Source organism: Nannobrachium achirus, assembly GCF_963921795.1.
Source record: "Nannobrachium achirus genome assembly, chromosome: 18".
Lineage (NCBI taxonomy): Eukaryota > Metazoa > Chordata > Actinopteri > Myctophiformes > Myctophidae > Nannobrachium > Nannobrachium achirus.
In genome coordinates, this window is record NC_137825.1 from 14952432 (window position 1) to 14966902 (window position 14471).

Sequence of the window (14471 nt, forward strand, 5' to 3'; positions counted from 1 at the left end):
TATCGACAAACCCAACAACTGAGATTACTTTAACTCATGGTAGCCCAGTAAAGGCCCACCAGGGCACGAAATAAGTTAGCATTTAGCCCGTAGCCACAGCCAACTTCTATGATACTGAGTTTACCTTTAGCAAGCCTGTAGCACCTTTGAAATAGCTTTAGCAACAAACTGAAAGTACAGAAATCAGCTAGGCACCAGCAACGATAGCAAGAAATCTGAACCCTGAAACAGCAGTTTAGAATTCAGCGATTACCAGAATAACAATCTCAAACTTCCCATACAACCTGGCCAAGAACACAGCTTCTTAGTTTGGCAGCTAAGAACATGAATTGAGCGATAGTAAAATAGCAGAAACAGCCAGAAATACTCAGCCAAGTTAGGCACCCTCTCCAAGCGGTGGGCAACAGCACAGCTACCTGCAAGCAACAAGTGTGGCACTTGTGAGTGTACTGCAGCGTGGTAGCAGCAGCAGTGCTATGCAACAAGACTGAGTCCCACCATCTGACTTCCCTATGAACTATGGGTAAGGGGGGGGCAGGACCTAGTGACCCACCCCCCTCCGCGCGCGCGCTCCCTTGGGACCGCCCCCTGAACTAGCTTTGATCCTTACGAATCGTCGCACTATTTGCTCCCGGTGAGCAGGTTGCACTCGCCTTGCATGGTTTCCTCCGCCATCGGTGTATGAATGAATAGGTGCACAATCAATGAAAAGCGCCTTGGATAAAAGCGCTATATAAATGCACCATTTACCATTTATGGACGGCATCTAACACACTGCCAAAGTACACAGCTGTTGAGGAGACAGGTCTCCTCCGAGGCAGAACCTGTGCTGGATGAGGATGAATGGATGCCAGTGCACAGCAAATGCAACAGTCAATAATGAAGTAAATAGAACCCTTATGTATGTATGAATAAAGGCAGTGGCTTATGGGTAGAGTGGCCGACAGAGCGGCTAAATGGGAACTGTGATGTTCCCAGTTCGATTCCGGGCTCCCCCTGAGTTAGTGTTGAATTGTCCTTGAGCAAGATGCTGAACCCCTAATTGCTCCCGATGAGCAGGTTGGTGCCTTGTATGGTTTCCTCTGCCATTGGTGTATGAATGTGTGGGTGACTGTAATGCACAATCTATGTAAAGTGCTTTGGATCGAGAAAATGACTTTTCATTGCAGATACTGATAAATAGTAACTTAAAAATAAACTACGTCAGTTCCATTGAACCAGCCCCAACAATCAATCAATCATTCATCAACTGCTGTGCTGCCTCTGGCTGGTGACTGAATATTGATCCCTGTGGGATCAATAAAGGTCTATCAGGGTGCAACGTCATTGACCACGTTAGTAACATGTTGCTCAGGTACATGACACGTTGTTTTGGTACAAGAGGATGACAGTTTATTGAACACTTTGGCCAAAAAGTAAGACATTTGAAATTGGGTTTATGCTATAACGAAGTTTTATGACTATAGGGTGTGCCAAATGTGGTTCTAAGAGCGGCCATTTCTTGGGTAAACACAGCCTTACACAGGTGTTCTGATTAGACTATAGCATTAGTTCTATGCAATCAAACAATTGAAACGCCTGTGTTTTGACCCAAGAAATGGCCGCTAAGGACTACAATGACGTAGCCGCTGGCACACACTATAGTACATTCTAAGCTAACCTTTAAAGTGCCACACCTCAGTGACAAGAGTCATTCCATGTTGTTTTGTACAGTATTTTCCTGATTTCACTGCCTCTCCTTTTGTGTTTTCTAGAAAGCAGTGTTTTGTACAGAAATGACTGGTTTGTAGAGAGGGTTAATTTAACTATTTTATACAACCAGTTAAATATATTTAACAATCATTTTACGTGTGAGATGCAAATAATTACATTTCTGAAGGTTCAAGTTTCTTCATTATTGTTACATCTTGTGTGCAGGTACGGTAGGCTACATAAGAGTCAACCTTATTGATTGGTCATTTTGGATGTAGCCATCACAATCATGCACAAAGCGCTCCCAATAAACAGGTATATCCGTGGGTATGTCCGTGGGTGGCTGGGTGGGTGGCTGGGTGGCTGGCTGGCCGTGTCCGTAGCCTGGCAATACCTTGAGTGGCCACACACAACACACTAGTTAAAGGAGGGGCGCTGTTTTGTGCATGCCAGGCACACTCACCACTCACTCACAGGCACAGTTTACACTCACTCACTCACTCACATGGGGTACAGCTGCTCAAATTCACCGCTCCACTTCGAACCGAGGTTTGATTTTTATATAACGAACGATATGGCCCACATTCAGCGTATGTAGAATTGAACACGCAGATAAACCCACTGCCCCATTTCAGCCATAGGTAGGCCAAAACCAATAGGGGCCAATGGTCACAGTGCTGCCAGAGATTCACCTTATCAGTTCTCAGGATCTGATCTGGATACAGCGGATGTTCCGTGTGTCATATAACGTACATTCACTTTATCGCCGTGCAGGATCTGCTCTGGCCACAGCGGATGTTCCATGTTTCGTAATAGAGGGTCAGCACAGGTGTAGCATCGATGTTAACGGGTTATGTTATCGGGGTCAAATATGTATCTGGATGATCTGGTGCACACAACCAAGAGACTGTACTGAACTGCACCTACACACACTGTCTTCTTATCGTCGTCCCTTCTTTTTTGAGTGGTGCTAACCGTTCATACATCTTACTACATCCCCCTACATGTACTGTATGTTTGTCCCTCATAAAAGGGGGTGAGAAAAATCACAGCGAGTGTGAATTAAGAGAGCGGTCACTTCACACTGGCTGTTATTTTTCTCACTCCCTCTTGCATGCTTTCCCTATTCTGTAGGTTTTACTGGTTTCGCACCAAGCAACACAAAACAGCTTTTGTATTTTGACATATACTCATACAATATGAGGTTACTTTTGAGCGGTGCTCCTATAAGGAGCCAACCACTCCTACATCCGTCTTTGTCCGTTTGTACGCCCATGGTCAAACTTTTACACAACAAATACATTTATTTGGGCTTTCATTTGACTGGACAGTTAGTGTGAGACAATTTCAAGTATGTGGTCATTGGGCTGTGCTACCTCATAGAAAATTTATAGAATCTAGAGGACGTACATTCAGCAGTATATCATCACCAGTAAAAAAGAAAAGAAAAGAAAAAGGAAATATGTTATTAATCACTAATCAGTGTGTAAGAGTAACATTGAAAGAGTGTGACTGTGATGCCTGAGTTCCATACTTTAGCACTCCCGGAGTGAGTGAATGACCATTTTGCAACATTGTCGCTGTTTAATGTGCAGCGTCATTCCAATGCTCCTCCTGTAATCAGAGCCCTGCCGTCCAGATAACTTAGCCCTCTTGCCAATGTTGTAGTTGGTGGACCGCTGGGCCTACCCAGTCAGGATAGAGGAGGAGGCACACATCCCACCCTTCTCGTGACCACCCTCAGGCCTGTACTTACGTTACCCATCACTCCCAGTGGAGCATAGGCCATCTACAGTACGACTCTTCTCCATCCAACATGGCTTTGGGCTGTCCTTTCTTCCTTCCCCTATCTGTTAAGCTCTGCCTCAGTGTCCCAAGGTGTTTTGATCGGACACAAATTTTGACAGATCCTGATACTGGCTCTTGATGCTTACTCTCACCTGTTCCTGTTTCACTCTTACTGCTGTTGCTGCTATGACACCTGAACCCCAATGAAGGTTTATCTCAGCTTATCTGATCTGATCTCATGATTAAGGACAGGTGACAGGCCCCTGAGCCCCTGGACACAAAATCCTGAAATGTTCAATGTATTGCATTGCATTCATGATGACTACATTTTGCAATATATCACAAATTCAGTTTAAATATGCTTATAGGCAGACAATGACATAGACAGACACCAGTTATTTCTGTACCTTGTTGGTGCTGCCTGTTGCAGATTAAACTTTGTTCATAGATTCCATATTGTTTCATTGTTTGACAGCACGATCATCAGTTTATTTTTGATTCATGGTAATGTTTATCTTTCGGACATTAACCACTTAAACTCATGACAATACATAATAAACTTGACCTTTCACTCTGTACTTAGTCTGTTCATTTCCCCCTCTACACCACACCTGTAAAAATAGCAAAATTGGCAAATTTGGCTAAAGTTTTCCTCAGAAAATGTAAAAGAAGAAAAAAAGAAAAAATCACACAAAAGATTTGCGGCCCCACTGTAGTAACTCTGAGGACCCCCTAGCACTAGGGGTCCTGGACCCCCTGTTGAAGACCCCTGGGGTAACATATACTGTAACTGACTATACGCTCACATTCAGAGAAATGTGCACATTTTCAGTGACTGACCCTGAGCAAAATGATTAGGGTCTCTTCTAAAAAAAATAAAGATAAATCATCATACTGTAGGACATGAGAGTTATGTCATAATAAACCGTAACAGATTGATTTCCATGCAGCTCCTTGGAATTTCAGTCATGAGACTGAAGCTGTCCAACCTACAAATCACAATGAACCAGGTCAAATATCTCTGCTGTGTGTGTGTGTGTGTGTGTGTGCGTGCGTGCGTGCGTGCGTGCGTGCGTGCGTGTGACACTGGGATTCCCACCTCCATCCGTGGGAAGTGAGATGAGGCGCACACACGCACACACTGTTTGTGTGTGTGTGTGTGTGTGTGTGTGTGTGTGTGTGTGTGTGTGTGTGTGTGTGTGTGCGCGCACTGTGGGCAGTCCCCCATCCACAGAGAGGGTTCATTTAACTCTGAGTGTAAAAAAATAAATAAGTGCTCAGCCGTATATCAGTATCTGGTCTTAGAAAAAATCACACCCGTGTGAACTGAGCGGTGGTCGTGGAGGCTGCGCAACAGCAAAACAAATATATGTGTAATAATAATAATAATAATATTATTATTATTAATAGGGGGGGGGGGGGGGGTGCTTGCTTGCGTGCGAGAGAGAGAGAGAGCGCCATCCATCCATCCATCCATGCATGTCACTCAGGCCGCCACTGCTATTGCAGTTGATGCTCAGGGCAGACTAGACTCAACAGCACCTCTCTGGTCACACAGGGTACTCAGGCTACATACACCAGAGGCTACATACAGACAGACACACAGACAGACACACACACACGGATACACACACGGCCACGCTATGGAGACGGTGTGACCACCGCTCAAAAAGTCTGTACATTAACAGGCCCTATTGCAAAAGTGATATTGATGATATGTTGACATAGGCTATTTCTGAGTGGCAAAGGACAATAGCATAAACCAAATTGAACGTGGATGACAAATATTATGGGAGCAAGTCAATGAATCCTGCGATCCGAGTTCAAATCTCGGTGGGACCATAAAGCTATAGCCTACTGTGTAAGTTGCTCAACTGGTGGTCTGTAGCAGTGTAGCAAACCGTGGTCGCGTTTGCTTTTTTCGTCCGTTTTTCGCTCGCGGACCGGGCCGTCAGACCACCGCGTCCGCCTCGCCTCGCCGAGACGCTTTCAATGAGGTCTCCCGTGTCCTTCTACGAGCAGCGGTTGGGGAGTTACATGATAGACTCCTCCAGTGTAAACACTGCAGTGTACTTCCTGAAGGCGTGTTTCCTAAACCCACCAGAGAGCCCGGCAGTGTATGTTCTGCGCTGTGATTGGCCGGCAGTGTATAACCCTCGCTGTGATTGGCCGGTAGTGTGATGACGCAATTTTTCTGCGAAAACCGGTCCCGGGCAGGGATCATAGAAAACATATAAAGAGAAGGCTTTAGAAGCTGAAAATAACGGAGTGGGGGTTCTAAAACTTTAGCGATTTAACAGCTAGGACCATTTTAAGATTTGTTTTATAAAAAAAGTTACATGGTAGTATAACTTTAATCTCGGTGGGACCTTAATTTGAGTAAAATCTACAACGTATTGAGACGTTGGAACCACGATTGAATGTGTACAAGGATTGATTAATTGCTGTTATAAGTGACATGACATGTGTGTGACAGGATCGGGGAGTGTATTATTTACATGACATTGCTAAATTCACTTTGTTGTTTTTGTTGTTGTCCTTTTCAACTTATTAAGAGTTCATCAAGGTCGAGGAGATTTTTTGACCACACCCTGCCAGTACCAACAGGGTTCCATGGTGTAATGGTTAGCACTCAGGACTCTGAATCCTGCGATCCGAGTTCAAATCTCGGTGGGACCTTACTTTGGGTAAAATCTATAATGTAGCTTGGAACCACTATTGAATGTGTACAAGGTTACATTGATTGTTGTTATAAGTGACATGATGTGTGTGAGTAAACGTTGTTATAACTGACAGGATCTTTCCTAATTGTTACCGGTATATTTGTTGCTGATATTTAACTAGCTCTGTAACAAGCCACAGGTGTTGTTGATGTTAGAGGCACACACTATTTGACTGTGCTTGTGAGGCAGGCTGGTGCTCTGTGCATTTATGTTTATTATTTTATTAGCGGAAGAATAGGACTGCAAAAAAATAAAAAAATAACAAATAAATACCTTTATGATAAACTCTAAAGGAAATGTGGGACATCAGTTCTTCTAGGCTACACTCACACGACGTCTGAACTTAGAACTCCAGCATCGGCAACCAGTAGCACCAAATATAGAATTTGGGCGCTACAACGACCATGTTAAATGTTTTCTCACATTTCTATAAGTGTGAGGACATTATGGTAATTGCAAAGCTGAAACAACATGTACACACAAACCTCGCACACATACCTTTAGGCCTATAATGACGGAGTTGGTGGCATATGACGTTACATGACCGCCACCTAGTGGTTAATTATAACCACCAAAATGATATACAGAGAGGCAAGTCTGAAACAACATTAATTTATATATCAGTCACGTTTTAAATAGATCTGTAACTGAGCACATTAGACCCTCATCAACAAGGCAAATATTCAGCTTAAGACAGTCATTTATTGAGGCACTTGCAAAAGCCATGGAATGTCAAAGAAATGTATAAATCAAACACTATAACAATCATTTGTTACAGTAGTTTTAGTTTTTTTTTAACGTTTTTTCACATTCTTGCATTTGTAAACATGGTAAAAGTTACATACATTCTGACAGTTGAACTCACATGGAACCGTCCCACTTGGAAAAGACCCCTGGCAGATATATAATAACACAACGTCACCTGGCCCACAGCGGCCCACAGTAAACCACGACTCAACTCGATATAAAGTATAAGACCATATAGTTATGTGTACAAAACAGCAGAAGTCGGATATAAAACTATCAGCCACCCCTCCATCTACAGTACGTCCTTGGAGATTAGAGAACACATCTGTCATGATGGGATGGCTCTAAGCCAGCGGTTCCCAACCTGTGGCCCGGGGCCCACTGGTGGGCCGCGAATATATTGCAAGTGAGCCCCTAATTAAGACCTCGAAATTCGTATTGTGATGCAGGAAAATAGGATCTTAAATTAAAGCCAATTCCATTGATCCAAGTCAGAACCCAATCGATTCATTGATCATTGAAATAAACATTCTCTGAGAAGAGAATGCACGTGGTGGCCCACCCATCTAACCACTGTGTTAAGTGGTCAGATGAGGTGGGCCGTGAACAACGCCTTTGACATTTTGAAGTGGGCCTTGGTCCACAAAAGGTTGGGAAGCACTGCTCTAGGCTCTATATAGCAATACACACTGGGGTGTAAAGATGTCTAATTCTAGTTAGCAGCACGGGGACATCACTTACACTGCTCCTGACTTCATAAAACAGGACATATTATTTACATTAATTATGTGTGCATTAGTGCGTGTGTGTGTGGGGGGGGGGGGGGGGTGTTGCAGGGTATGTATGCTCCTCACCTGCGCATGAGAGTTATTAGTGTTTTATTTTGTAGAATGAGTTACGGTGAGGACCATTTATGTTTGACATACCATCATTATACAATACTTTTTCATTATCACATTATTACAACAGGCACTCAGTGTGAGATTGGCAGTTATGCTTATTGGATTTGCCTGCTTTGTAGAAAGGTCTAATGATCAAATACGTCAACATGCTGACTATGAGGCTTGAGAAAGGTGATTTGGGCGTGGGTTTGATACTTCTGTGGTGTCTTTGGTTAACAGAGAGACACTGCAGAAGCTGTGAGGCTACAGGACAGGTCAACACTGATGTCCAGCAATCAGTGTTCACCTTGTCCAGAAACGGTCTCTACTTTATGAGACCCCTATATTGGTTCTATGTTATGGGAACAACTGGAAAACTGTATTTGCTTATTCTTCATAGAAACAGAACTTTTATATCTAATACTCTTATAGTAGGCCTACTATAGCAAATCAAACTATAAAAGCAGAGTTAAGTAGGTTTTGGTGGCCAGAAATAAGTGGGTCTGGCTGTCATCCTGGGTTTGAGGTCGTGGGATTTGACCTGGGGCGAGTAGGTTTTGGGGCAAACGTTCTTGCATTCGAACCATTTTATGTGGAACTTTGTGAAGTGCCTGTGTGGTTCCTCACATAACCAAATGGTTCATTATAAAACCTTTGCAGATACCACATAGGTAAGCTACTGGTTCCATACATACAGAAGCTTTTTGGGTGAGAGTGTAGTCTAAGAATGCGTGGTCAGATTAGTGAGGGGTGTTTACAATAAGGCAACGGTTATGAATGGACTGGGATCAGGACAGAGAGAATTGATTGGTGGATTGACAGTTGATCAAATGCCATCTGTGTGAGCCCACAAGAACATCGCACGGAAAGACAAATGATTTGTTGTGCTTGTGTTTACACCACAACGGGGTGGAGGGTTCTTAACATATCGTGTTGCATCTTCCTGTCTGGTTCTGTGTGGATCTCTTATCTCTACTTGTTCAGGTACCAGACAGTGGTGGACAAAGTACTCAACCTCAGTAATTGAGTGATGTCAGACTTCGGTGCTCTATTTCAATGGTTCTCAACCTGTGCGTCGTCGGGACCCAAATTATTTTGGGGGGTCCCCAGATGTTTAGCTAAATGTTAACCTTGTTTCCTCACTCAACAGTAAACAGACTAACATAGAGTGTAAGTGTATGCAGGGTATCTGCACATTTCTAAAGTGACAATTTAAGGACTTTAATGCCCTTTTTAGTGCCTCTGGTCAAACATTGGTCAAATTGTCAAATATTAGAGGCAGATATTGTGAAAATAGTAGACCTACATGCTCACAACGCCTCTCAACGCGAGGCGTTGTGAGCATGTAGGTCTACTATATTCACAATGGAATAGATTCAAGTCAAACTAAATGTAATGCCAACTCCTACAATTCCAAGTGCTTGTTGTGCAGGCTGGGGGGTCCCCAGTTCAAATATGATTATTTTGGGGGATCGATCGCAGCCTGAATAGGTTGAGAACCACTGCTCTATTTGTGCACACGTGCAAATCCTGCCTGTGACAATTAGCCTGACATCCCGTCCTGGGGGCTCAGACTCTCCCAGGGGCAGATGATCTCCTTGGTCCCCCCTCCTCCTCCTCCTCCTCGAGACGCCCCCCTGCTGTCCTCCTCCTCGTCCTCCGAGTCTATGGGATAGATCCTACACTCTGGAGGGATGTCCACTTTGATCTGGAAAAAACTGGAACACACAGAATTAGGGATGTATGTTGACATTTTGTCCCGATATCCGATTATTTTGCATGGTCAGATTTTGGCTTTGACCTTACACGAGCTCTGGTCTAGAGCGTCAGCTGCACTGACACTCTTGACAGGCGGCTGGCTAAAAGACTAGACCAGGATTTCTGTACCGCGAGGGCTCAACTTCAGTCAAAATAAACAAAACTACTCCGCTACTCACCTAACCAAAGGTAGAACAAGGGTGTAAACAGAACTGGCTACTCTAAATTAAAAAAGAGGGGTGCATTCTTATTACCTGATTTCTTAGGCTTATTGATGCACTCACATGAACACTCGAACGATCTGCATATATTTATTATTTCGTAGATGCAAAGTCAACTAAAGTCAAATAATACTGGTATACAGGTTAATAATAATACAGGTTTCAGCTCTACAAGTGCATTTTAAATGTCGACTATTTCAGCGTTAATTCGGACTCACTTGGCGATACGTCTGGGCGGGACCTGCGAGTGCTGCTCCGTGCTGATTGGCTGGACCCGGCTGCTGCCGGTGGCGGTGGGGGCGGGGCACTTGGGCGACAGGGCGGGGCAGCCCCGCCTCAGCAGGCGGCCCAGCGAGAGAGCCACGTTCCGAGACCTGGACGCCCCGCCGGCCAGGGCTGGCACCATCACATAAAAACAAGATGATTAATTGTCGTACAAATTATTTGTGATTAAAACCCATTTAGACCGGGTACACATTATAGTGTATTATTATTGTATGCTTTAACTATTGAAAAATAGCGGATATACAAGCTCACAGCTGCGAGCTTGTAGATCTGCTATTTTTGAAAAAATCATGAAAATTAAAAATTTGACCCGATTCTATAAGTGTCTTTTGAATTCTTCTAAGGTTTTTGGAAAAATGTTTCTATGTCAGCAATCTGGCCAGCCATTGTCAAAGAAAAGGTCTTTTTCACTTAACTGGAGCTCAGTTAGTCTGTTCTTGAGAGACTACTATGTCAGTGGTTCTCAAACCTTTTCATGTGATGGACCCCCAAAATGATATTTATTTGGCCACGGACCCGCATCTCAAAATATACAAAATCTCAAAATATTCCAGGGACCACCCAGAAGCAAAATTTGAGTTACAAATGTTCGCTTTGAAAATACATATATTCAATGATTTGCACACATTTTCATGACTTTTTCAAAAATAGCAGATCTATAGCTGTAATCCTGGGCTCTGCTCTCCCTCTGCCAACCTGGGGAGGGCCCCGAACTGAGCTCAATGCTTCCTTCAGTGCATGAGGAGTGAGCAGGCCGCTTCTTATCACCTGACAAGGGGGAGCTTCCCCCGGTTGGACGTAGCGCGTGGATGGAACACTTTATTCCAACCAGTTCGTTTCCCCTCCATCAGGCACCCCGGCTGGCCAGGGGGAGGTATTATAGAGACCAGGATTACTGCATGTTTCTGTGAGGGTATCTACCCTATAGGGGACACGGGGAGAACATGCAAACTCCACAAAGAAAGGCCCTTTCGTTAACCCCTAGTGTGTGGGCACTGATGACTTAATTGTGTTTTTTAGCATTTAACATTCCAACACGTGAATAGAAATAATCATATTCAATAATCTTATGCTTAAAAAAACACAAACAGCTGAAATAGTTGATCTACAAACTTACAACGCACCATGAAGTGACATAAGTCACAAAGTGATATGTTGTATAAGCTTTGCAGATCAGCTACTTCTGCTTCTTTGAAAACGTATGAACGTCAATGTGGAAACGATCATGCAAAGATAATTATTCATCCAAACAGTTGACAGTTGAAGACAGACCAGCAGGGGCGTCACACCAAATTCTGGGCCCTGGGTACAAGGATTCACTGCGGGGCCCCTGTGCTTTAACTATTGAAAAATAGCAGATATACAAGCTCACAGCGCGGCACCGAGTGCAGATCTGTAGATCTGCTATTTTTAGAAAAATCATGAAAATCTTTGAATATTTCTGAAAAACATATGTTTCTTGGAGCTCAAACCTTTTCATGTGAAGGACCCCCAAAATGGTATGTATTTGGGCCACGGAACCCCATCTCAAAATATTGAGTTCCAGGGACCCCCCAGAAGCAAAATTTGAGTTACAAATGTTCGCTTAACAAATACATATATTGAAACATTTGCACACATTTTCACGACTTTTAAAAAATAGCAGATCTTACAAGCTCGCAGCGCGGCACTCGGTGCCGCGCTGTGAGCTTGTATATCTGCTATTTTTCAATAGTTAAAGTATAAAATATTTAAGGCCCCTCCACCACCTTGGGCCCTAGTAACTAAGTACCACTTTCCTACCCCTTGTGACGCCCCTGCAGACCAGTACGTAATAACTGTGACTATAGCTTACCGCCGGCCCCGCTCGTCGTCGTCACGGTGGCGCCAGTGACGGGGACCCTGGTGGCTTCGCCGTTGGCCTCGGCCTCGGAGGGCGGCGTGCTCTCTATGGCCACGCTGATGGGGGAGGGGCAGGCAGCGGGGGTGTGGGGGAGGAAGGGGAGGGGCTCGGTGATGCCGGCGTAGACGGACAGGTGGGGGACGGGAGTGGTGAAGCGACACAGCTGTGGGGGTCAAAAGGTCAAAGGGCATATCACAAGAAGGTTGTATAGAACAGTAACAATTTGTTAGACTTGATTTGTTAAGTGATGCGGTGCCTGAGACAACAACGGGTAGTATAACAAAGCCAGTGACAGCTGTGTTAAGTGAACTTGTGCATGCGTGTCCTCATCAAGTCACCTTTCACACAATGCAGCCTTCACTCCGAAATGAGATTGACAGTGACACCCCTGCAAACTCAATACGTGTACTATTAAATCACTTATTAGGTAATCATATATACTTGTGTATAATTGGTCTATTGCATATCATTCATGCTGCTCTGAGAGCAGCATTGACAAAATTCCATAGAAAGTCATGTCATGCTGGCTGAAAATGGCTGCGTCTTGACTGAGAAATATGAATTTGTCTTGTTTATGACAACAGAGAATGAGAGATGACAACAGAAAACAGTGGTAGGTACTGTGTTAAGTAAACTTCCTGTATTCAAAATGGTTCTTCAGTAAAAGTACAAAAGTATTGGCATCAAAGTAAAAGTGGTGTCAGACTTTATTAATTTGAAAAGAGCTGCTATTTTTCAAACAGCCAACATGTAAAATAGGATAATGTATGTTTTATAATAATAATCTAAATCTAAAAAGTAAATTGTAACTAAATAATTGTAAAGTAAAAGGTACAATATTTGCCTCTGAGATGTAGCGGAGTAACCTGACTGCGCCAGATAATGGCAGCAGTGCGTATGCCTGGCTGCATACCGTTCTGCTTACCATGATCTGGGATCGTTCGGGCAGACTCGATGTAAGGGGCGGGCCATTTTTTCAAATTCTTTAGCAGGTGATTGGATGGGGCCGTCTCTCTATCACAGTCTGGGAGTGCCAACTCCAACCACTCATCCGCCTCCTGGGTTTCCACGTGGTCTGCAATCAGACTCTATTGGTTCAGAGCCGCTCAGAGCCCGCCCGTAGCTGCCGCTGATTGGTCCGGCCCGGGGCTTTACGAGTGTGATCAACTCTCCCAGAGAGATCTCAGATGGTAAAGTAGGGCGGTACGCACTACTGCCACCATCTGGCGCAAGTCAGGTTAGTAGCGGAGTAGAAGTCTTGAAAGAGGGAAATACTCACTCACCTCACTTAAGTTACTTTCCACCGCTGGGAACCATGAATGAACAGGATGACCATATAAAGACATGATGATGACAAAGCAAACGGTATGTTTTATGAGTGACTAGGGATGGGACGATATGAACATTTCATATCACGATCATTGTGACCAAAGAAGTTGCGATTTACGATATTATTGTCTTAATCAAAATATCCCCAACATCCATTATTCTGGGGGCGGAACATTTGCCAAAATTAGCCGATCGACAAGCTCACAACTTGTGGTTGTGAGCTTGTGGGGCTATTTTTGGCAAAACGATTTTTACCAATAGAGGGTTTAAATCAGGGGTGCCCAAAAGGTAGATCGTGATCTACCAGTAGATCACAAAGTCTGTGCAGGTAGACCACATGACATGCCCCTAAAATGTTTTAATATAAACAAAAATCACAAACCCCTTTTTTGTTTATCTCTCACTTGAATTAAGTTCAAGAAGGGCCTCTCAGCTCCCTTCATGGCTTTTAAAGTAGGCAAATCCCAAATGCAATGATTTGTTTTCAAGAGTCTGTAGCATTACAAAGAACCTTTTCCCCTTACTATTTCACTATTTTTCCCCTACTATTTAAGTGTGTTTGTTTGTCTTATGTAACATCAGTGCCGCTATTAAATCGTTTTTGGGAAGGTAGATCACGTTGAGCTGGTCATTTTAAAAGTAGCCCTCAAGTCAAAAAAGTGTGGGCACCCCTGGTTTAAATGGTAATGGCCATGCAGCTCGGCAAATAAAAGGTGATCCCAGTGCATGACGGGATGACGATTTCAGGAAAAATGAAATCTCCACAATACGATTATCGTTAGTGTTTTTTATCACGATAAACGATAATATTGCTTATCGTCCCATCCCTATGAGTGACTATGACTATATTGACAGATGACAAAGAAAACAAGTTTAGGAGTGACTATATGACTTTATTGACTGATGAAAAAGCAAACAACATGTTTTATGAGTTTATGAGTGACTATGGCAGCGGCAAAAAAACACATGAACGAAAATATGATATATGAAAACTATTGTAGGAAACGATCTGCCTATTCGACTATGAAGAGATCTATTATTTTAACGCGGTAATTTGTCTGCCGTTACTCTCCAGAAATGAACACACTGACCTCCAAACTCCTAATGTGTCTCAATAAAGTTACTCTGTTCTGTTATAATTCGTTAAAAATGTAATACTGACTCA

General features: G+C 43.6%; 1 protein-coding gene across 1 annotated transcript in view; it reads right to left on the reverse strand.

Annotated features, from left to right (window-relative positions):
• Window positions 1-9374: 9374 nt before the first annotated feature.
• LOC308302902 (regulator of G-protein signaling 9-like) overlaps window positions 9375-14471 on the reverse strand; it is a gene marked incomplete at both ends in the record, with an annotated part of 66757 nt that continues 61660 nt past the window's right edge. Inside the window, 3 exons of the mRNA XM_080747220.1 lie at window positions 9375-9549; window positions 10029-10206; window positions 11930-12140. Coding sequence (XP_080603346.1) covers window positions 9375-9549; window positions 10029-10206; window positions 11930-12140 — 564 coding nt within the window. The remainder of the gene's footprint in view (window positions 9550-10028; window positions 10207-11929; window positions 12141-14471) is intronic.